Raw genomic sequence first — 23873 nt, 5'->3', positions numbered from 1 at the left:
TTGCCCATACCTCTGTGGTCTTTACAAGGGATGTACTTCTTCAGAGAAAATAAAGGAATGCAATCAAACTGTTTGACCTCAGACGCTTTGTGCATCTATGAGACACTGGGTGGAAGAGACTTGGATCTAACGTGGCTGAACAAGACCAGAGTCAGTAAAATGCAGAGAGGAAATGACTGTACTTTTCATTTATAGCCTATCTCTCATACTTCTATAAATGACAACTATCTGTAGATAAAACCCCAAGACAATGATCCTTCAAGGAACTGCCCAATTATCTTTGAAGAAGACATTTTTGAAACTGAATATTGCTTAAGATATGTGGACTTTCTGTGGGGCTTGAAATCACATCATAGAGGTTTCCATTCTGCTTGTTATCGAGAGAAGATCCTATGACTAGGCATGTCTTAATAAGATTTAAAGTCTGGACGTTCCTTGAGACTAGGGGATGTGTCTTCAATATCTCATATATTCCATAGCACCTGCCATCGTGCTAAGCCCACCAAGTAGCCATGTGATTAGAGACTCAGGAAGCGGGCAGATAGCACAGATATGTGAGAGAGCTGGACGTCAGCAATAGGGAGCGGAGCAGACTGGGATGAAAGAGAGGGGGCAAGTTCTGCCTGAATGTGCCCACGTTCAAATTTCTGTGAAACTCTGTGCTGACCAAAGGAAAGAAACCTGCAGTCTGTATCTCACCAAACGGCCACACGTGGTGACCCTATCAATACAGAATTGGTTGAATTGGATTTCCTTCCTTCACCCCTTCTCTCATAACTCTGTAGTCCCCTAGAAATCAAAAAGAAGTGTTTCAGTCTCTGCCAGTCTCTCACTTTAAAGCTTTCATATTTCAGTTTCTGTGAAACCCCATCTACTTGGTTCATGCAGATCTCCTTGCTCTCACTTTCTTTGGCCTTTTCTCTAAGTTTCTGCCTTGGCCTTTCCTTATACAGGAAGCGACAATGCCAAGCTGTCGCTGATGAACAAGTATAAAGATAACATCATTGCTACCAGCCCCGTGGACGCCAACCACCAGCAGGCCACTCTGCTTTCTCACACCTCCAGCAGCCAGAGAAAGAGGATCAACAACAAAGCAAGAGGTACCCGCGTCCGGTGTTAGGGCTTGAAGGTGGCTTCCTTAATATCAGCAGAGGCAGGGCCGTTAATATCCTTGACCCCCCACTCTCAGGCACGGCAAGAGGGGCTGTGTTTGGTCGCAATCTTTCTACAGGCCTGTTGTGTGTTACTTACCAACAAATTTAAATGTATGCACATCTTTTGACCAAGTAATTTTAGCAATGAGAATTTATCCTTACTAAATAATAATTGGACAAGTGTGCAAAGATGTGTGTAAAAGGCTGTTCATCCCAACGTTTAAAAGAGCAAAAAATTGGAAGTAGCTTAAATGTCCATCGATGGGGAATTGCTTAACTACCTGCACATCTGTCTCCCATCCACTGGCTTAAGATGATACTATAGATCTATACTTGTTAATATGGAAAGTTGCCCACCCATCTATTAAATGGGGAAAAATGAGGTTATAAAATAGAAGGTACAGCAGAATGCCATTTTTAAGGGGAACTTAAAAAACCTTTATCTGCTTCTGTGTCAGAAAAAAGATGGAGAGTGTATTCATCAAATGTTAACAGAGTCTTTCTCTGACTTGGAGGATTTAGAGGACACCAGCGTTGTTCCTTTTAAACATTTGGGGGTCTTTTGTTTATTCTTTTTTCTCTTTTTCACATTGAATATATATTAATCCTAGAACCAGTTAAAAAATACAGTATAGATATTAAGACATACAGACATATGCCCCTTAGGACATAATTCCAGCCTCTATCAACCAGAATCATGACGTATAATGAGGGAAATTTCCCTTTCTTCCTTTTCCACATACCGTCCATGATGGTCCTCTCTGGCAGGTGGCTCTCCTCAGTAGGAGCATGGGCTGGGTGGATGTAGGGCTCTAGTGATGGCTGTCATATCAAGGTCTCCTTCTCCAATAAATCTGTGTATCAGGAAGCTCCAATCCCTGTGGCTACTCCTCCCAGATTGTCAGTCACCCTGCTCGTGTTTTCCTCTTGAACTTGCCCAATAATTTGGTGTCATGACAAAACTGAAGACACTGCTTTTGCCCTTGTCTTTTCATTACAGCTGGTTCCGCCTTCCTGAACCCTGAAGGGGATTCTAGCACAGAGGCAGAAAATGACCCCCAGCTGACCTTTTACACTGACCCCTCGCGGAGCCGAAGGCGCAGTAGAGGTAGGAAGGATAGAGGGGCAAAGTGGGGTGAGAGGGGCCATGGGGCGGGGAAGGCAGGGAGCTACAGAGGTGCTGGGTCGGGGAGGGGGCTCTGTGGACCAAAGCCAGCGTCCGCAGGAAGAATTCTTGGACCAAACTTGGTGTTTCCTCCTAAGGAAGAAAGAAGAGCCTAGAGTGGAAAATTTCAGAGAATCATCTCTCCCAGATAATGGCACTCTCAAACAAGTTTCCAAGTTGTTTGAAAGGCTATTTCTTGGTCAGAAGACTCTCAATTCCTTCTGGAAGCCTCGGGAGTCATATTTTGCTGTTTAGACACAGGAAATAAAGTTGATAAAGTGTGTTATACGTGAAAAAATGGACAGTATATTTACCCTTGCTTACCCAGCCATCCTGGGATTGAGTGAGGCAGAGCTTGGGGGGGTGGGGTAGTTGAGGAACGATCTGTGGCCTGAAAAACATGTGTAGTGGTTTTTGACCTTTAATCCCCTGCCCAGCAGAATCACAGGACCCCCAGGGCCCAAGTCCCCTCCCTTCTCCTGGCAGGGCCCAGGTTGGTTTGTTCATTCTTCTCAGTGTTGATAGAGTTGTCCTTCCACGCAGCCACGGTCTGTGACTCTCCACCCTGATGTTCAGTGGCTTCAGGCATGGCTATTGCGGCTGTGGCTACCAGTGCCTATGACTTTGTGATCTCACCATCATTACTGAGGGAGGTCTGTGTCCAGGCACCAAAAAAGCTTCGGCATTTACTTGCTGTGTGATATTGGATAAAGACAACAACTTCTCTGAGCCTCAGTTTCCTCACATATTAAATGGGTTAACAATACCTCACGCATAGGGCTTAATTATATTAAAATGTGCCTTTTTGGTGACTGGCAAGGCACTATGAGATCTGTATTGTGTTGCTGTTAGAACTCTCCACAGTGCAGCCTTGGGTTTCTACAGCACTTCATCTTAAAGAATTTTAGACAGGGACCCCTCGAGATACAATGGAGGGTATTTGAGTGATGTCATCTTGTGTGATAGTCAATAACATTTTCCCCAACCAATAATCAACCAGTGCCCCCCTCAAAAGACACCTACCTTTTGGCTCTCTCCCACTTCCATTTGAGTTCTTGACATACTGAGGAATTCTTCCCAGAGATTGAAGGAAGCCCTGTTAATTCCTCAGTTCCAGTTCTGCAGGCTCTGCTGCTATCAGGACAAAAGTTCTTCCCACCACTTTTCTCAAGAGATCAGTGGGGCTCTGGGTCGCCTAATGTCTGGTGCCCCACTGTCCCTGAGGTGAGAATGTTGACTCTTGATCCTCATTACATATTTATATAAAGCAGAGAGTCGTCCTAGGCCCATCCACCCTAGGCCACAGCAAAGCAGGGTGGGTTCTGCTTTAATAAAATCCCGTTTAAGAAAATCTATAGTAATGAATTAGACTGAGTTTCTTTGCAGCGTAAAATTGTTACCTTTAAATACCAAGCTCTCCTAGTGCATCAACTGTTTACTGCTTTTAACTAGACTGTAAGCTTCTTACGGATGGGCATGTCTAATTTATTTTTCCAAAGTGCCTAGTGAGGGATTTTGCCTATAATAGATGCTTGCCAGTGTTTGTTGAATTGAACTGGATACATCAATCAGGCCAGCAGGAAATTTTATAACCCACCCGCCATGGGTCAGGCTTTGTGATCAGTAGTAGAAACATGAAAACATGGCACAGTGATAAGGCTTAATTTAATAATATAAATAAAGTAAAATGAGTACTCAGAAGAGAGAACAGTTAATTCTACCTGGCAGCAAAAGGAGGCAAAAAGGGAGAAAATAATTAGGCTTGGGTTATATACAATGCATAGAATTTCTTGAAAGAGGAAAATCTAGGGGAAGGGCATTTCAGTAGAGGAAAAGAGCAGATACAAAGCCTTGAATGCACAAAAGAACGTGGCATTTTCAAGCAAGTAAAAGGAGTTCAATGTGGTAGTTGTAATCCAGGATTTGAATATATAGGCACACAGGGATAGGAGGGATGGGGCTGGATAACAGGCTAGAGGACCAGTGCATGCGCGATGTTAATGGGTTTGCACTTGGTTCTGTAGGTCAGAGGGGACCACTGGAAATTTTGAAGTCAGGTAGAGATGCTGGATGATGGGTTGATGATGCAGAAGGACCAGAAGACAAGAAGCAGAGCAGCAAGTCATTGCCATCACAGGAGAGCAAGCGCCTGTAAACAGTGACTACACTGTGTGAGAAGGGCTGTAACAGCAGGGTGCACAGGGCTGGAGGAACAGCAAGGAATGAGTGAGAATCGGTTCTTGAAGGTTTCAGGGAAGTGTTTACAGGGAGATATTGTTTGAGCTGAGACTCGAAGAGTAGGTGTATGCCAGGCTGACAAGGTGACAAAATGGCATTTTGTGGAGGAGGAAATAATAGTGCAGAGTCACAGGGACATAAACAATAATTGTCTAGTCAGAGAGCAGTAAATAGTTTACTAGAATCAAGCTTCTGGGGCAGCCTGTGGTCTGCTTCGGAAATAAGGCTGGAAGATCAGGAGATCTTCCTTGACTGAAGGACTTGGACCTGACACTTCAGTTGGAGTCATTGAAGGTTTTTTAAAGAGCAAAGCCCTGGTCTGCTCTGCTTCGTGAACGATCCCTCTAAGGCAGCGTGGAGGATAGGTGAGAGCAGGGGGAGGTTGAGGCAGGGAGACTGGGTGGATGGCTGTTGCCATAGTCCAGGGGTGAGATGATAGACCGAGGTAGGGATGCAGAGGATGGAGCAAGAGAAATTTTGGACACAAAATGAAAAATGATTTAATGGCATTGGTGGGGGGGTGGGTGTGGCTTATGAAAGAAAGGGAAGAGATAGACATGATGGCGTTTGGGGGCTTGAGGAACCAAGTAGATGGCAGTGCCATTCGCCAGGCAGTGGAAATGGTAGGGAGAGCAGGGCTGGAGGGAAGGGTGCAGAGCCCAGTTTTGGATATCGCATTTGAGTGCCTGAGGGCCATTCGGGTGGTGGATCTGGGCACTGCTCAGGCCTGGTATGGGCTGGAGGAAGAAATGTGTAAGTGTGGGAAATAGACTCCGTGTTGAAAGGGTACTAACATGAATAGAAAATCTCCAGGTAGCAAGGGACAGGGGATCCAGAGGCCGCCTGCCACCCTGCAATCACTCCCTCCCAGCTATTGCCAACACACCCACTCAGGGAACCTGCTCCCAGAAAAGATGTGTGCAGCCATAGACCACATCTTTCCCCGTGTTCCTGAGAACGGCAGTTGCAAAGACTCCACTGGACCCAGAGATTGAATAGTGAATTGTCTAGGGGCTGTAGCCTCACTGGATCTGTGTGTTGATTCCAGGTCCCCTCCTTAGTAGCTGCTTGACCCTGGACATGCCCTATAGTCTCTCTAACGCACTGTTTCTGTGGGAGCTGCCTCATGAGGCTGTGTCATCGTTAAATGATATGCCCAGGTATAAGACACGTAAGACACCTGATATGTCAGGTGTAAGGTGCCTGACAGGTAATTACACTTATTCATAAGTGTTAATTATCACTATAAGGTTAATCTCTTTGAGACTTATTTTCCTTATCTATAAAGTGGGTAGTTACTGTACAGACTCATAGATTTATCGTAAGGAAGCAAATATTTAAAATAATGTATGTAAAACAGTTAGCACGTTGTCAGCCATAATAGATGCCTTTCATTGCTATCAATAATAAATATTAACACAGACTGTAAGAAAATTCCAAAATATTCATACATTTTGTTGGCAGCTTGCTTTGCTTTCTTGCTTTCCCACATCTGTTCTGTTTCCATGTGAAAGGTCCCTCTTCTTACTACCATTTTATCCTCTCCACCAAAACCAAACAAACACCCTCAAAACCTCCCTTCTTAGCCCTGTCCCCAGCTACTTGGAAGTGTTTCTTATCCCTCAGCTTTCATATTTTCTCTCTAAGCTTCCATTTATAGCCTAACCCCAAGGACTGCAGGACTCGGGAGAGCCTTCTGGTGTGACAACATCTTCTACTTGCATAGAGCAGACGTTCCTTGTTTTCCTCCTTCCAAGCCCTAGACTGTCACCCACAGAGTAGGTGAGAGGTAGTTTGAGCCCCAGGAGTGGAGGAGCTGGTTTGTGAGAGCGCCCTCTGTGGAAAGCCATGGGAAGTGCAGGGAGTTCCAACGTAGGGGTAAAAGCATTCCCACCACCCTTGGGCAAGAGGTTGAGCCCTGCCAGGCGAGTAGAGGGGGACAGTGCCCTCCTTTATGATTTCTCTTGTGACCTGGCCCAGGAGGCATGCAGAGGACTCGCTCACAGCTGACCATTGTTGACTCTGAGGACCACCAGTGGCCCAGTCCCCTCTGACACCAGGCGATGACATGGTGTTCCATGAGGGTGAAAGTCACTGAGCTCACGCACTAGACACATTTCCCACCTGGGCTGGGTTTGCCAGCTGCCTCCCCTGTTTTCCAGGTTGGGCAGCAAAAGGCTGAGATGGCCCTTCACTACCAAGATTTTTACCATCAAGTGTCCCGCTTTTGCCTTATTTTCAGTGGGCTCTCCCCGAAGTCCTGTGAATAAGACCACCTTGACGTTGATCAGCATCACCAGCTGCGTGATCGGCCTTGTGTGTTCCTCTCACGTCAGCTGCCCTCTCGTTGTCAGAATCACCCTGCACGTCCCCGAGCACCTGATCGCTGATGGTAAGTCCACCCCTGAGGATGCCACCTCCTCCTCCTCCCCCGAGAAGAATGTTTCAGGGTGGGCAGGGAAAATACAGACAAGCCAGGGGGCCCTGTTACCTATTAGTGAGGAAAAAATAAACCCGGATAAGAAAGACTTAGGACAAATTTATATTGTCCACTGATGAAATCAGAAAGCAGGTGAAAAAAAAAAAATGAACAGAATGAATCCTCTTTTCTATGCCCATTTCCCTTTTCTGTTTGTTTTTAATTAAGCACCTGTCTTTGTGGATAAATGCAGAACATACTGGCTATAGGTACATAGACACCAAGATTCTCTTAGCCTCTGAATGGGGAAAAGCTAAGTGGAGTAGTAGAATGTTTAAGCATTCGCCACGTTTCCGTTTGATATGCCTGGTGAGAAATTCCTAATTGCAGTAACTTGCTATGAGCCTAGAACTCTGAAGCAATAATTTACTTTCATCCAGGGGGACCCTGATATAATGAGGGAATAATATACATTCTGAGAGTCCCTGAATTAGTTAAGCCCAGAGCACCTAATTGACTTGTTAATGTCTGTTCTCTTGGTTGCCGTAAGGCTGAAAACAGGTGGGGACTATCTGGAGTGTTGGAGGGCCTGCTATTTATTTCATGGCAACTGAAGACAGGCAGCAGGTCTCTGTTCCTTGGATGACTGCCAGGGTCTGATGGAGCCGTGCCACGGCCATCACAGAGCTGCTCTGTCCCTGTATCCCTTGGGTCCACCCTAGTAGACATGGGAGGGGACAAGGCAGCAGGGGATGATATGGCGGGAGATCCAAGTGGTGGCCGGGCCTCCATCTGCTGACCCCTTGCTCTGTGACTCATGACGGGCCAGGATTGGTAGAAGTAATGACCTCGGGTTGGGGCTAATCTGCAGAGCATCGCTCAGTCTGTCTTCAGTAACGTGTGTGTGTGTTGTGGGCACACACGGGCATGCCTCCTCTCTCTCCCCCTGCAGGGAGCCGCTTCATCTTGCTGGAGGGGAGCCAGCTGGATGCCAGTGACTGGCTGAACCCTGCCCAAGTGGTTCTCTTCTCTCAGCAGAACTCCAGTGGGCCCTGGGCCATGGACCTTTGTGCCCGGCGGCTCCTGGACCCCTGTGAACACCAGTGTGACCCCGAAACTGGTAGGCGGGAGCACCGGGCAGCGGGTAACTGTCAGAGTTCATGCCTCTTGCAACTACCCCTCAAAATCCAGGCCATCCCTCCCAACTGACCCATTACCATTGGGAGCCAAGACTGTGCAAGCTGGCAGCATGTGGTTGAGCCCCTGAGCTGGCTGGCTTAAAATGTGAGGTCATCTTCTGGCAGAAGCCTTGGAAGCCTCCTAACTGTAGCCCCAGGCCAGACAGATCAGCTCAGGATGACCTCCACAGCCCATGTGCCCCCCAGTCAGGGTATCAGCCAAGGGGGCTAAACTTTTATGCATGTTTATTGTAGAAAATATGGGGGGGCTTCCCTGGTGGTGCAGTGGTTAGGAATCCGCCTGCCAATGCAGGGGACACGGGTTCGAGCCCTGGTTCGGGAAGATCCCCCATGCTGCAGAGCAGCTAGGCCCGTGCACCACAACTACTGAGCCTGCGCTCTAGAGCCCGCGCGCCTAGAGCCGGTGCTCTGCGAGGAGAGAGGCCACCTCAATGAGAGGCCCGCGCACGGCAATGAAGAGTAGCCCCCGCTCACCGCAACTAAAAAAAGAAAGCCCACGCACAGCAATGAAGACCCAACGCGGCCAAAAATTAATTAATTAATTAATTTTAAAAAAAGGGAAAATTAGAAAAGCTTATAGAAGAAAATGATAATCATCTATAATTCTATCTCCTGCAGAAATAATTTTAAAATTTTAATGTCTTTCCTCCCTTCCTATCTTTTATCTATGCCTGATTCTTAGAGGCTTGTAAGCACACTAAGTCCAGTAGAGTTTTCTTGATTTTTTTCACTTAACATTCTATCATGGGAATTTTCCAGAACCACTAAATAATCCTTAATAACGTAATTCTAATGGCCATTTGGTATTCCACTGTATGTCTATATAATAGCTCATTTAAATAGTCCCCTATTATTTGACATTTAAGACGCATTAAATTTTTAATGTTTACAAACACTACTAAAATGAATATCTTTCCACATAAACGTAGGGCATGTTTGAAGTTATTTTATTCAGATAAATCTTAGAAGAGAGATGACTAGGTCAAAGGGTATAGCCATCTTTCAGGCTGTTATATTATCCAGGGGGGCTGGGGCTGCTCTGAGAGAGGGGGTTTGAATTCATACACAGCATGTACTGGGGCGCTCTCAGTGCTTCTTGAGCTCCAAGATATCCAGGAGTATGGATCCTTCATCCCACGTTGCTTTGCCCTTTCATTGTAGAAGCGGTTCCTCTATGGTAGTCTTTATAAAGACCTATTTCCAGTAGGTTCAGTACCACAGATAGCTCCTTCCCAGAGGAGTGGTAAGATGCCTAAGAACCAAGGAAGGGGAGGTACTGATGTCTAAGATCCCCAAGTGAAACATGGTTGGAGTCTAGGGCCAGCTTTTCCAGCTCTCTATACCTCACTTACAGCCCCTCCTCCTCCTCCGCACACACACACACACACACACACACACACACACACACACACACACACACACACACACACACACAGATGCATCTTTTTAAGGTGCCGGGGTAGAAGGATATTAGTAGAGGTTGACTCCAAGAGATCTAGCTGTTACTTCTGTTACAGTGCATTGCTGTAGCTCTCTGGGGGAGTAACAGGTAACTGCAACATCTAAAGCTCACCTTCGTAGGTCTAAAAGTTGTTACGAGGGCCCATCACAGAGATTCTAGGTCCCCCTATGAAGGAGAAAGTACAGCATTTTAAACATCTGATATCTAAGACTGTGCTTACTTGCTGCTCCTCCCACGCTGTCAGGCAAACACCAAACTAGACAGATGGGCCGTGCACCATGCCCAAAAGCCAGTGGGCTCGGGAGAGAAAAGCAGGCTTGTCTCAGAGGTGGGGCCTCTCCATGCAACTGAGCTGGTCTCTGGTCCCCTCTGACTTGGATTAGGAGACCCTGGACCATCTCACTTGTTAAACTTACTTCTGAGAGAAACGTGATCTCCAGAGGGCCTTGGAAGCTTCACCTGAGGTTTTAAAGAACAGGAAGCACTTTGAATTACAGGTGGAAAGAAGGATTGGTGTTTTAAGCTTGGAGGGTCTTAGAGATAAACTCCTCCTTCCTTTAGGTCAATGCTCAAATTCCCCAAGAAGTTACACGACTTGCCCGAAGTCCCACAGCTACCTAAGGCAGAGTCGGTGTTCTATCTACCATGAAATCAGAGCAGAAGTGGGATTGTAAAGGGTTGCTTAATTCCCCCAGACAGGTCAGAGCCAACGTATTTGTCACTGTGACACTATTCAAGCAATCACCGTTGCTAAGCATCACTGTTTCCTGAGCCAGAAGCTGAAGAACCTGCTTGTCCATAACAAAGCTCCCATCACCTCTTCAATCCCTCCTGGATGTCTCATTTCTAATCCTTACTGAAAATGACTTTGGGAAGCCCCTCCCCTGCTAGTGACTTCCCAGTGTCTGTGACAATTAATGAATTTCCAACTGGAAAGCCAGGGAGGGAGATTAAAAATAAGAACCCACCGCAGAACTAAGGTGCGACATCTTCATTCCGGGGTAGCCGCTGAGAAATGATACTGCAGGGACTTCCATTTTCATTAATGCTGGGGTTGGAAACCCTCCCCCTTCCTGCCCTGCTTCTGTCTGTGCCTGGGATGATGTGGTCATCCCACATGCTCGTCAGTAAGAAACTTTATCGCCTCCCACACTCCATCCTAAAGCCTTTCTCCAAAGAGCTGAGTGTGGGCATTGGCTGCAAGTCAAGTTGACGTTATTTTTGCAGTCCTCCAGCTAACTCACTTGGAAATGTCATAGTGTTGGGACATGTGCTTTCCCAGCCATGCCGAGGGGTCTGCCCACATGGATGGGTGGAACTGTGCAAGTGCACGTGTATAGTTTTTCACACATGCAAACAAACACACAAACACAGGCGCTCAGTCCCTGCAAAGGAGCACCCTCCAGTGCCTGAAGCTCTCCTCGGGCATCCTTTCAACGTGTTTCAAACTTAACTCTGTGTTTACTTGTCACCTGCACAGAGGTCCAGAGTACCAGGTATGGTAGGAGGCATAATGGGCCCCCAAAGATGTTCACGTCCTAATCCCCAGAACCTGTGAAAATGTTACGTTACCTGGCAAAGAGGAATTCAAGTTGCAGATGATATTAAGGTTGCTAGACAACTGATCTTAAAATAAGGGGAGTATCTGGATTAACCAGGTGGGCCCAATGTAATCACAAGGGTGCTTAACAGTGGAAGAGGGGGGTGGAAGAGGCCAGAGTGATATGACATGAAAAGGACTCCACCAGACATTGCTGGATTTGAAGGTTGAGGAACCAGTGAATGTGGGCATCCTCCAGAAGGTGGAAAAGGCAAGGAAACAGATTCTCCCCTCAAGTCTCCAGAAAGGAACATAGCCCTACAGACACCTTGTTTTTAGCCCAGTGAGACTCATATCAGATTTCTGACCAGCAGAACTGCAAGATAATATATTTCTGTTGTTTTCAACCACTGAGTTTGTGGTAATTTTTTATGGCAGCTATAGAAAACTAACACACTAGGGAAGGAGAAAAAGGACAGAAGAAAAATAAGCATTGTTATGCCCTCTTTATATCACCCTGGCACAGTTTATAGAAGGTGGCTTCACAGACCTTCTGCAGATGTGTCAGGAATCTACGGAAGGACCGGACCTGGAAGAGACTTGAGACCATTTTCCATTCCAGCCTCCCTTTTCCATTCTAGCAACGTGCTATCGGGGAGGGACGTAATGTGCCTAAAGCTCTTAGCCTGGAAGCCCTCTGCCAACTACACACTGACATCTTCTCTCAGATCATCCCAGGCTAGTAACCCTGGGTGTGTCTCTGGTCACGTGGGGCTAACAGCAAACCACTGAAATTGTAATGCTTAATGCCCGGATGGATCCAGCCAGGGGTTGACTTTTCCTGTACTTTCTAAGGGTTTTTGTGGTGGTTGTATGTTGGCTTGTTTTCTGAGGGCAACACCGACTAACTTGCCTCAGCAGCTTCTCTCTCTGCTGCATTCCTGGCCTTTATTCCGCCATATGGGCAGCTGTGGAGGCTTCACACACCTGCTTGATTTCACAGCCCCCTTCAGTTCTGGCCACAGACCCTCATTGCTCTTTTCAAGATATGTAGCTCTTCTGAGTCTGCAAGGAGCATGCACTTCCAAGCTAAATCAAGTTTTAATCACCATCCAAGATGGTCACTGAAATTCCTTCTGTCCCAGATCTTCCCATAGGCTGGTCCCAACCATGAAGAAATGTGTAAAATCTGGTGAGGGGCATTGGACCAGTTTTCCAGACTCACTCTAGCCCTCCTCCCCTTTCCTTACTCTGAATAAGGGCCTCTCTCTCTCTCCCTAGTCTTCCCTGGTTTTTAGAACCTAGTTAGGTGGGGTAGCACAGCTCCCATTTTGTTCCTGCCACCTGGATTGCCCACTCATCCCAAACTCTCTTTTGTGGCTCAGTTAAAGCACCTCCCTTCAGGGTGTACTTCTGGCCTATTTCCCTCTGTCTGCCCTCCCAGAGTCATGTGGGGTTGTTTGACTCTGAGCCTACCACTTGCCTGATGTCTGCCCAGGAGAGGCGACCAGGCAATTAGATATTATTCAAGCCCAGATGTCTTACAGAGATTTCCCTTTTTGGATGAAGCGTACCCAATTCACTTTAATAAAAGCCAACTGCTACCTGAAGGATGGAGGTGATCAGGACTTTTGGCCTTGATCTGTAGTTATGTCATGAGGAACTTGTGGTGAGCCCAGTCATGTCTGAGGAGCCCTAGCTTCAAGGTCTTTCTTCAGTCATTCGGTGAGATTTGTGCCTCCATCCATGTATGGCATGGGAAATGACTGAAGGCACTGCCTGTCAGCATCTGCCTGCAGGGTCAAGCACAGATCCAGCGTAGGCATCTCCGGGCCCTGCACAGATCACCTCTTGGGTGGGCTTCTACTCTCTGGCAGTGTAGTTGTCTGTGAGTGCCTCCTGCAGGGCATGCTTCATCCCAGTTGGGCACTTCTCTGTGGCCGTGACACGTCTCTCTTTTGGATTCCTATGAACACCACCACAGAGTCGGCACGTCATGTGTTCCCTGCCATCTGTCACAGCAGATGCAGAGACTGTAACACTTCTAGCTTAGGAGGGCATCCAACACCCTTGTGGGGTCTTTAAAATTCACAGCTAACAGTCAGAGCCTGTGCTTGCACGAAACCCCTCTTAAAGTCAAGATTTAGCAGTTGGTTGCCATAGCAACTTTCCTCATCAAGTCTGAACTCCTTTCAGTGTAGATGGCCAGACTGGTTTAGAGGAGGAATACAGAAGAGGCAAGTTTGGTGAGTTCCGGAAATGAGGATGATTTAAGAGACAAGTTTTGGAAATCCTCAAACTCTAACATGATATGTTTGAAAAATGTCTCTGTTGCTCTGTCTTTGGGCTGCATATAACATTATATGGAGGAAAGCTTTATTTGTTGTCAGTAGTGTGTCCCCACATAGTAATGAATGATGGAAATCTCGTCAGGGGATAACGACTATGAAGGCAGTTTGAGAAAGGTGAATGTGCTCTACAAATGGTAGATATTGCCAGCATTAAGGAAAATCAAGCTCTGCTCAAACTCTGAGTTGTTACTGCATTTATTTTTACATGTTTTGTGATAACTAGATATCAAGTGTGGAAGGGGGACTACCTTTTTTGTCAGTCTTTAATTCTAGGCAAGCCATCCAGTCAAGAACATTGTAAGAGTCAGACTGATGGGTTTGATAACCTCTTGAGATTCCTTCCTGTTTTGTCATATCATATCCATGCCTAATGTCCACAAGGAAATTGAAAGATGATCTCCTTAAGGGCGAATCATTTCTGGGTCCTTGACCCATTAGTTGGCTTGATATTGGCACCTTGGGTGGTGGTGATGGTATCTATAAATTTGGGACACACTCTTTAATTAATTTGTTTATTTTCCATTATACAGTATTTATAAAAGGTCTACTCAAATAGAGGAAAAACTAGCTTGTTCCTGCTCTTGTGTAGCTTATAGTCTAGAGTCCATGCTTTCTTTGGAATTGATACGGTATGAAGCCTGGCTCCTGGTACTTCCCTTCTTTTGCCCTCCTCTGGTCCTTGCCCTCGTTATCTTTCCTTCTATCAGAGAAACAGCCTTCACCTGAAAGCCTTATCATCAGCTACCGAATTTCCCGCTGTGTTTTCCTATGTTCGACTCCCAGCTCCCTGACAGTTCCTAGATACAGCTCAGCACCACTGAAGCCAGTAAGTTTCACCCTATTGTGAATCTAGCCCGCATGGAAGCCTGAGTTTGTCATACAGGAGACAAAATACTGATCTAACACTCCCTGTGGATCCCTCACAAACTACGTTACTCATTTCTACTCCACTCCTCAGCACCTTGACTGAGCAGGTGTTGGAGAGGAAGACGAGAGTTATCTGGTAGTGAGACCCTGATGGACAGTAGCTTATAGGTCAATCTCAACAAGAATGGATGCACTTAGATCCTAACAAAAACTTCTTGCTCAGAGCCTACCCAATCCTTGCCCCCATAACTGTGAGGCCCCTTCACTTCATTTTTATTGTTTTTTATCTTTGAAAAGAGAGAATAGCTCTCAAAGCTATTACTCCATCTATATCCTTTTTGAGTGTTTCTTCCCAGGAAGATAAAGAAACCTTATCCTTTGTTTCCCTAGGTAGGGTCTGGCACCTTTGTAATTTTCAAATTTTAGGAAGTCACACTCTGTTCTTTCACTGTGTATAAATTAAATAACCAGCCAGTGAAAAAGACAATACCGGTGCTTCAGTGGAACTGATCTCAGCAGTTTAGGGATACATAGCATTGCCTAAGGAATTATTAATATAAGGAAGCAGTTACAATTTTCTTCAAAGTCAGACTAAGTAGAGCAATGCTTCTTAATCTTTTGGGGGTCTTGGATTTGCTTATAAATCTGATGAATGTTATGGAGGCCTGCTGAGGAAAGATGCACATACACATATGTACAGTTTCACATACGACTCCAGAGGGGTCGTGGACCTCTTGGTACACTATTGAAGTAAGTAATGATAATGAAACATAGTGATATCCTAAACAAACATAGATGATCCTTCTGTTTATCAGCACCAAGATAATGAGCCATTTTCACTGAAAAATAAAAACCCAGAGTTCTTATAAAACTATGATAGGTATAAGTGGCCTCCTCTAAATACAGCAGTTGTTCTTTGGCTAGCAGCATGGCCTGGTTGGGACAAAAGGTCTGGAGTCAGACAGACATAGGTTCAAATATTAACTCTACCATTTAAATCTGTCTCTAGATCCCATAATTCTTCTGAGCCTCGATTTCCCTCATCAGGATAGCATGGCTAATCATATGTACTTTTCAAATTTCTTAGAAACATTTGATGAAATAACTCACTTATGTGGTCTTCAAACATGTGTTGATCATCTAATATGTGTCTTACAGTATACTGGCCACTGAGAAAATAACAACTAAGAAGTCCCTTTGCTCAAAGAGTTCTTGGACTTTGTGTCTGCAGAGCCCATGTAATAGGTGCTTTGTAAATGTTAGTGTCCTCAACTAGTGAAAGTTATCACGTAGTGAATATGGAGAGATTGGTGGTGTGTTCCTTCACGTGGGCAGTGGAGACGGGCATGTATGGCATAATAGGATTTATGGTCTCATCCGTGCCAGTGATAGTTTGATGTGATCATTTCATATTAATTTCCTCCAACACAGACATGTTAATCAATTTCTTCTTGTTTCTTTTTCTTCTTCCTCACCCTGCTTCTAAGGGGAATGCCTCTGCTACGAGGGTTACATGAAGGATCCAGTGCACAAGCATCTTTGCATTCGGAATGAATGGGGAACCAACCAAGGGTAAGTGAGGGGACGGCGAGTTAGCCAGTTCCCGGACGTCACCGCTCCCTCACGCAGACGTGACATGGAGCAATTGCGTGGAGAGGGACAGAGCTAAAGGGTGGTTCTATTCTGAACAGCAAACGGGTAAACGTGTCACTGTGCGTTTCCATGTTTACACCATCCCAGTGATGTCCGTCTCATCTTCCTCTCCATGTACGAGTTCAGAGACGATGCCTCTGACTCGCAGCCCCAAGCCTCCAGCTGGGACCTGGGGATCAAGCTGTCCCTCTCTTCCTTTTCACACCGCCATCAGCCACAGGGATTCCACAGACAGAACTTAGCTGATGATTTTGTTGGAGACACGTGAAGTCGCACAGACTCCAGTGTAGCTCTCCCAGAGCTCAGTGAGCTTTGCAAGACTGATATGAGTGGAAACTTGTTTTCACCAGTACTGTCAGAGAGGGTGAAATGCAACGACTCAGGGAGTGCTTGGCATTGAGTCAAAGGATTTTCGCCTGATCTCCAATTACCATTTCCTTGTAAGACCTTTGCTTTTCCCCAAGCACAGACGACTGGGATAAAATAGTTACCTTGTCTATTGCTTTATATTTTATTCATTTTACTTTTTTTGAATTTTTTCATGGAGAAAAAATATACATAAGATAAAAATGATCATTTTCACCATTCTTAGGTGTACAGTTCGGTGGCATTAAGCACATTCCCATTGTTGTGCCACCATCACCACTAGCCATCTTCTGTTGCCTTTTAAAAGCAACTTCCTACTTTGTTTTGGGTGCTGAGAGATTACTTTCTGACTTGGCTGGGTTGTGGAGGAGTGTGTGGGAAGACAGGGATCAATAAACGCTAACTAATAATAGCAATCAATGGGACAGGGGAAACTAGAAAGAAATCAAGGCAAAAGCCATCTCGGAATGATTGCTTGGACTACAGAGTGGAAATGTGTTTGTAGCCTGGCAAGGTGGAGAAAAGAAATCACCGTCCCTTCCCACGGCGCCAAGGGGGACTCCTAGCCCTGAGTTCGATGCTCAACCTCCTCTCTATGATTTGGAGGAGCCCAAGCCTAGAATATTGAATGTGGTTCTGGACTCTCAAAGCAATAAATATGGAGAAAAATGGGTGAGAGTTTGGAGAAGAGCAATAAAAATGATTGAAGAGCCCAAAGGAGTGATTTATGATGAAGGGGAAGGAGAACTCCACTCAGAGGACTTGACCAGCTGATGACTAAGTCAAGGAATGATAGATGCCTGTAGATGTTCAAAGAGAGCAAATGTGCTGGAACAGGTTGAAGTTGAGGGATAAGGACAAGAGAGAATGAAGTTAAGGAAAGGATATCTGAGACACAGGTCAGAAAACTTGGGGGAAGTCAAAATGCCATGAAATTTTTCTGTTAGTGAAAATGAAGGATGGCTCCGTTTTTCCACTGAATTTGGGATCTTATCAGGGAGGCAGTCCACAAAGTGTAGAGGAAGATGTTTGGAGAAGGGTAAATGCATATGAGGTGGCCGGTTGTTGAAAGATTGGTGGGAAGGGCAGAGAACTTGGCTCATAGATGCCAAGCGGAGTTTGAATAAAGAGTGCCATTCGCTATGGCTCTGTAAAGTGAGTTCAGTCCCCTTACTCTCTGCCCTCTGACATGTTTGCATAGTTGCCAAGGAGCCAAGATTTTAGCTTATGTGATGGCTGAAAATCTCAGTTGACTATGATTCATATCGAGTAAAATATTGGAAAAGGTGATGGATAACAAGCTCTCTATCTCTTAGCCTGCATACCTGCTGCTGAAGTAAACAGTGACAAAAAATCCTTTCACTTCTGTGCCCTGAATGATCCAGGCTGGCTCTCTGCAGTGATTGGATTTGGTGGCTAATCGCTCAAGCCTCCACATCCCTTGCCTTGTAGACAGATCATGTGAGGATGGGCCTGACTTCACTGGGTAATTGCACAAGGCTTCATCATTCCCTCTGGCTGTGTGTAGAGACAGTCTTGGGCGTAGACAAGAGCCTCCAGGGAAATGGTGGAGGCCCCACGTTGGTGTCATTTAAAATAAGACAGGTTAGAGCCCTGAGTTAGAGACTGACAGGAACATTAGCCCCAGGAAACAGACAAGGAGACCTAATCTATCATTTCCATCTCTAATTTCCATTATTCTCTGATCATCACTGTCTACAAGGTCTCATTTTGGACACTAATAAAATAATGGAGCAACTGTTAGGAGGGGAAAAAAAAGTGACTATCATGAGAATAATGGAACCAGGAATGATAAGCAGCATGTTTACATGTATATAAAAAAGTGCCAGACGAAGGACTGCATTTTCCTCATAAAATGACAAGATAAATGAAAAGTAGAAGATTCATACATCTTGATTTAAATCAGGCATCTGATGCCACGTTTCTTTAAATGGTTCTTACAAAATTAATGAAAATTGATTTGAACGTGAAGACTGTCACTTGAAAAGTACCTGACAGATTGCTGACTAATGACACGTACTGGGGTATTATGGAAAAATCAGTGGTAGGCCTGATTTTCCTGAATATTTTATTTAATGGTCCAGGAGGTCGAGGTGAACAGCTTGTATGGGTATTTATGTTTTTCACTTAGTATTCTATATTGCATACATTAAAATAGCTGAACATTCTTTTGAAGTCAAACAACCAAATCCTAGGCCAGTGAAAGTTAAAATGAGTTCCCTTGTGAAAATCTAGGTTAATGTACCAGGACAAAAGTATCAACAAGCAGTCATGACTTTCAGACAAGGAAGAAAATTGGTCAAGGACATTAATACAAAAAATTACAAATGGATGATTCTGTGAGACAGAGGAGTTATACCTGCAACTTTATCCAGACTCTGCTTTATGCTTCAGTTTACCTGGACCTGTATGTGTGCATGTGTGTGTGATGTGTGTGTGTATGTGTACGTGAGTGAGCTGGTTTATTTATAGAAATCCTCTCCCCACCCTACTCCTTCATCTACTCTCTCACTCATTCATGTTTTCAGCAGATATTCACTGTATTACCCATCGTGGCCCAGGATAAGGTAGGTTGCTAATTATAAGAAGATGTTGTCTGTACTCTGGAAGAACTAATAGTCTAGAATAGATAGATGGGCACATAACAAGAAAATTACAGTGAATTCTAAAACCTGTTAAAATAAAGGTTTGAGCAAAGTTCAGTGGGATTACAGTTTAAGACTCACGTGACATCTAAGAATCTGGAATAGGATTTCATGAGGAAGTTAGATCTTGAACTGTTCTATTTAACAGGTAACGAAGGTAATTCTAAGCAGAAAGAACAGCATATGCCAAGGCATGGAGACTTAAGAAGCATGGTTTTTCCAGGAATGGCAAACAAATAACTCAGTGTAGCTCACGGGTGCAGTTTATAGAGACAGGAGAAGAGGCTGATAAGGTGGGTAAAGACTAGATCTTGAAGAGCTCTTGCTTACTAAGGCTTTGAACCTTAAAGCTCCACGTGTACACCCCTAGAATTGTCAGCAGGAGGTGTCTGTATATGTGGAGGGCTATTCCCTCACTACACATTATTTTTCTGGACCCTTCAAAAGAAATTAAAACAATCCTAAAAAGAAAACAAAAACCAAAACAAACACACAAAAAAAACCTCTCAAGACTATCTAAGGTTTTATTTATCTGGATCCTGCAAATAAAGCAGTCTTAAAATTATCCTGTAGATAAAAGTTTTGAAGACCAAACAGCAAAGAGTGACGGAAAATTGGGGACCATATGTACAAGACATGTTAATCGAGGGGGTTGCAGCCATTTTTGGTGACTCTGGTTTTGCCAGAAATGCCCAAGGAGAAGTGAGGCTAGTTGAGACATTCGTGTGTGAATCTTGGTGATAAAGCCAGCCACTGTAGTTCACCCAGGTGACAGGATTCAGGGTGGCAGGTTGTAAAATCACTGAACTCGTTACACAAGAGGCTCTGATTCACTAAAAGTAAAAGTAGCTTCAAAAAGATTTAAACAAAGTCATGGATGACAGACTTCTAATGAGTTATTAAAAGAACATGGGATGTTTGAGGTTACATCCTTGGTCTTTGAGGTTGGCAGCAAAATCAATCATTGCCTGCCCCAGCACCCCTGGTGACCCAGGTGCCCAGCAGAGGACCCAGGATGGAAGGATACTGCCCTAGTGCAGGGCTTCACCACATCTCTGTCTAACCTGTGTGAATTCACAGCTGCTCAGCCTCCCAACCCTGTGGCTTCACAGACACAGCCGGGGACTGTTAGTGTCTCTATGTGATATTTGTCTGCTAGGACAACAAGGACAAATTAAAAAATTTCACAGACAAGAAATGAAACCAATAAATGAGGGTGGAGGAGGCAAGAGAGATGATTTACATGAAAATATTAGAAGAGAAAAAACAAATTTATTTAGCTACTTTGGAGATTATTAAGAAAGGCTCTAATAATGTTTTTTGTTAAATTAAGAGTATACCCAGTGGCCTCTAGATACATTTTTCAGAACACCACAGTCAGATTAAATTCATGCATTTGAAGATTCCCAGTAAATAATAGCCTGATTTCTTATTCTGGCATCTCAGATACAGAGGGCAATACCAGGGAGATTCCCCACTAGAGAACATATTACTAGATTTCAGTGCTGAAGAATGGGGATAGGGTGATAATTTATGAGATGGGAAAAGACCAGCTGTGGAAAATGAACAGGTGTTTCTCCAAGGTTTTAGAAGCTGTTGTCAGGAATAGTCCTGCTCATCAGAGCACTTGTTTCACTGCCTGCTCAGGAGGCAACATACTTACCTACTTACCATGACATCCCCCCAGACTAGTACACGTGTGTGCTTGTGCCTGCGCATGCACGCACACACACACTCACACACTCGTACGTAGCCCGTGCCACCTTAATATGGCCTTTCCGTTGTCCCAGGTTTGTACTGTTCTTTCTCTTTCTACAACTCATCCCTGCTACTCACCCTCCCAGGGATCCCTGCTTAGGGATTCTAAATCTGTGTAAGGAACAAATGCCCCACACCATAGAATCCAGTTTCCTTTTCAAGCCAAGAATGGGGACCGTGTTTGTCATGGTTGACCTCAGCCCCTCGGTCTTGCTCCAAAACGTCCTTGACAGAAGGTAATTTTATTTGGGTCTGTCTGAATGATGCCATCCTAAACATTTCCCTAGAGACCACTCACGGAAAAATGACCACAGCCCGCTAGAGAGGATGCGTTTGCCCCTGAGTTCTAGGTGTTAGCGGAGACCAACCTGCACTGATTATTCAAAATGATCTAAAACCTATTCGCACCTTCTGGCCACCGAAAGCTGAGCAAGAACATTCTCTCAGCTGTCAGACCATCAGAGTGCAAATGCTGAACCATTGTATGGCAGTGACTAGAATGCTAGGGGGTAGCTCTGATTCCCAGCCCAGGTCTTGGGCAGTGTTTGGCCTTCTTTGACCTTCCCAAAGTCTCGTCAGAAGTGACTCAGATGGAGTCAGACAGTCCTGCATGACATTTGACATTTCCTGACTTTCATTTGTCCATTTCTAGCTCGTCATCTGGCTTTTATTTCCCCACCCCCATGCCTGTCTCTGCATCAGTGATGCCCTATTCACCTTCCTCCAGCCCCTCAGACAAGATTTGCAGGCCAGCCTGCTGCTGCTCTTTTATCTCTGGGTGCCCTCCTCCCCTTCCCTCCAGCCCCAACTTCATTGTCTGTGCCCAGCTCCTGTCATTGCCATGCCAGGCACAAATGGGATTATCCTCCCATTAGCTCTCTTTTTATTGTCCTTTTTTCTCTGTGTGTGTGTGTGTGTGTGTGTGTGCGTGTGCGTGCGTGCGTGTGTGACTCTTTCTAATTACCTCTCACTTATTCACTTATTCCTAGCAAGGGTTTCCAGTGTTTTTATTTGGCCCTTTATTTCTCATTCTTCTTTTCTTCCCTCCCTTTTCCTTTACTTGCATCTCCTCCTCTTCCCCCAGGAGTCAGTGGAAATGTGGCTGTCCTTTCTCCCACCCATTTCAGTGTCAAACAGGTCATCTTACCTCTTAGTACTAAACCTAAAGTTCCTAGTTCCTTCTCTCGCTAGAAACTCTGCTGTAACCTGATTCTAGCTGAAATATTGCTCTGTAGAAAGAAGGAGAACTGACCCCCTCTGGGTGAGCAGGCAGGAACTGAGTGGTTGAAAGTGGATCTCCACCTACCAGGACCTCCTCAGACGGGCTTAACAGGATCAAGTCCCCCCAGTTGTCTTGGGGGACCCTGCACCTCATTCTTAGGGATTTTGCTCAAGTGGAAACATGTTTAATTTGACCCATTTTCACAAAAGGTGTGTGGTCAGTCAGCTGAGTACAGCCAGATGCTTTGTACATTGCAGGTAGACATCTAGCGGAAAGAGCAGCTGAGGGGTGAAACCTCGCCCCTGCAGGCCCAGGAAAGCAAACTCTGAGACACAGGGGACATTTGTCCTGATGCGCGCCTTTTTCTCATTTGCACAAATGCACTTGAGGAGCTAGAGCTGCCCTTGGCCGGGGTTGTTTTAGGTGATGCCCTTTGCTCCCCTCTTAGAGGCAACTGTAACCTTCTTGGTTACTCAAGATGATAAGAGAGCAAAATATGCCTAATAATTGACTCCCTGATGCCAGTTCATGGAGCAAATACTTAAGAATCATCTGGGGAGCTTATTTAAAATACTGATTTCCGATTGCTACCCCAAGAGATATATTAATCTCATGGGTCTGGGAGAGGGCCCAGTCTCTGTACAGATGAAAAGCTCCCCCAAATGCTTCTGCAGCCCAACCAGACTTAAGAGGCCCTTCCTAAGCAAGGTGCGGAGTCTCCACATCCCCACCAGGAAGGCATCCTCTTACCAGTGCACCATCCCCTCTGATGAAAATAATGGGTTTGTAGACTAGTGGCTGAGTGCATCCTCAAAGGATTCTTGTGTTTTACTGATGGGGAAATAGAGGGCCAGAGAGGTGAAGAAACTTGCTCAAGGTCACATAGCTGGTGGCCAAGCTTTATAGTGACAGGTGGGTATTGGAGATAAATCAGTTGGGTAAATACTGATTGCAAAGAGAGCCCAGTGTGATAAGCCTGTGACATTCTGGAAGTCAGTCATCAGCTGTGGATGAGAGGTGGGCATTCCCCACCTGCTTCTCTGCGTCCTCCTCCCCAGGGCAGCGAGGGGACTCAGCTTCATCCCACCCTTCCCCACACGACAAGTGTCTGCAGTCCCCTACAGTACTCCTCCTCCCCTGGAGGAGAGTGAAACGTCCACAGTGTTCTCTCTGACTAGTCCAGTCACGGCACCAAGAGACTTATTTTAAACAGTGCCGGAGGCGGGAACACTCATATTTCCTCCGATATGACCACCAGGGTGAAAAAATCAACCTCGATTTACCCTCCCATCTGCTCGAGAATGGAAGATAAATTGTTTCCATTTTATAGAAATTAATGTTTTATGTTTGGCCCAGGCTTTCCAGAGAGTGTCCTGAATTTATATATTCTACTGAATGCATTGATGTTTTCTACTAGGAATGCTCCCTGGACCTGCAGCTTCTTTGGGTTTCGGTCTAAGAATACTAGGTTTGAGAGTACTGTCATCTTCCCTGGCTTTGGACATCTTGGCTATTTATCTTTTTTTTTCTTTAAAATAAATAGAAAAAAATCCACTCATTATCCCAGGCTCAGAGAAAACTACCATTACCATTTTGTCATATTTCTTCCCAATTTCTTTCTCTATGCATCAAAAGTTTTGCTTTCCACTGCTCCCCTTAAATTTGAATGCATTTTTGTTCTCTTTCGTAATTTAACAATGAGCATTTATTACTTTTGTAACAACAAAATTTGGGGGAAATTTAAGAAGGAAGCTTTAAAAGTGTCTTTGTAGTATATTATTCTTCTCAAAACGTTTTCTCTGGGGAAGTTATT

General features: G+C 45.1%; 1 protein-coding gene across 2 annotated transcripts in view; it reads left to right on the top strand.

The window, feature by feature from the left end:
* The window catches only part of ASTN1 (astrotactin 1), a 323652-nt gene that overhangs the window by 154813 nt on the left and 144966 nt on the right, over window positions 1-23873 (top strand). For both annotated transcript variants that reach the window (XM_036835140.1, XM_036835133.1), the window contains exons 4-8: window positions 954-1100; window positions 2155-2262; window positions 6800-6949; window positions 7929-8096; window positions 15883-15967. In XM_036835140.1, the coding sequence (XP_036691035.1) occupies window positions 954-1100; window positions 2155-2262; window positions 6800-6949; window positions 7929-8096; window positions 15883-15967 (658 nt within the window). The remainder of the gene's footprint in view (window positions 1-953; window positions 1101-2154; window positions 2263-6799; window positions 6950-7928; window positions 8097-15882; window positions 15968-23873) is intronic.

Source organism: Balaenoptera musculus, chromosome 1, assembly GCF_009873245.2.
Source record: "Balaenoptera musculus isolate JJ_BM4_2016_0621 chromosome 1, mBalMus1.pri.v3, whole genome shotgun sequence".
NCBI lineage: Eukaryota > Metazoa > Chordata > Mammalia > Artiodactyla > Balaenopteridae > Balaenoptera > Balaenoptera musculus.
This window is presented reverse-complemented; position numbering and strand designations above follow the sequence as displayed.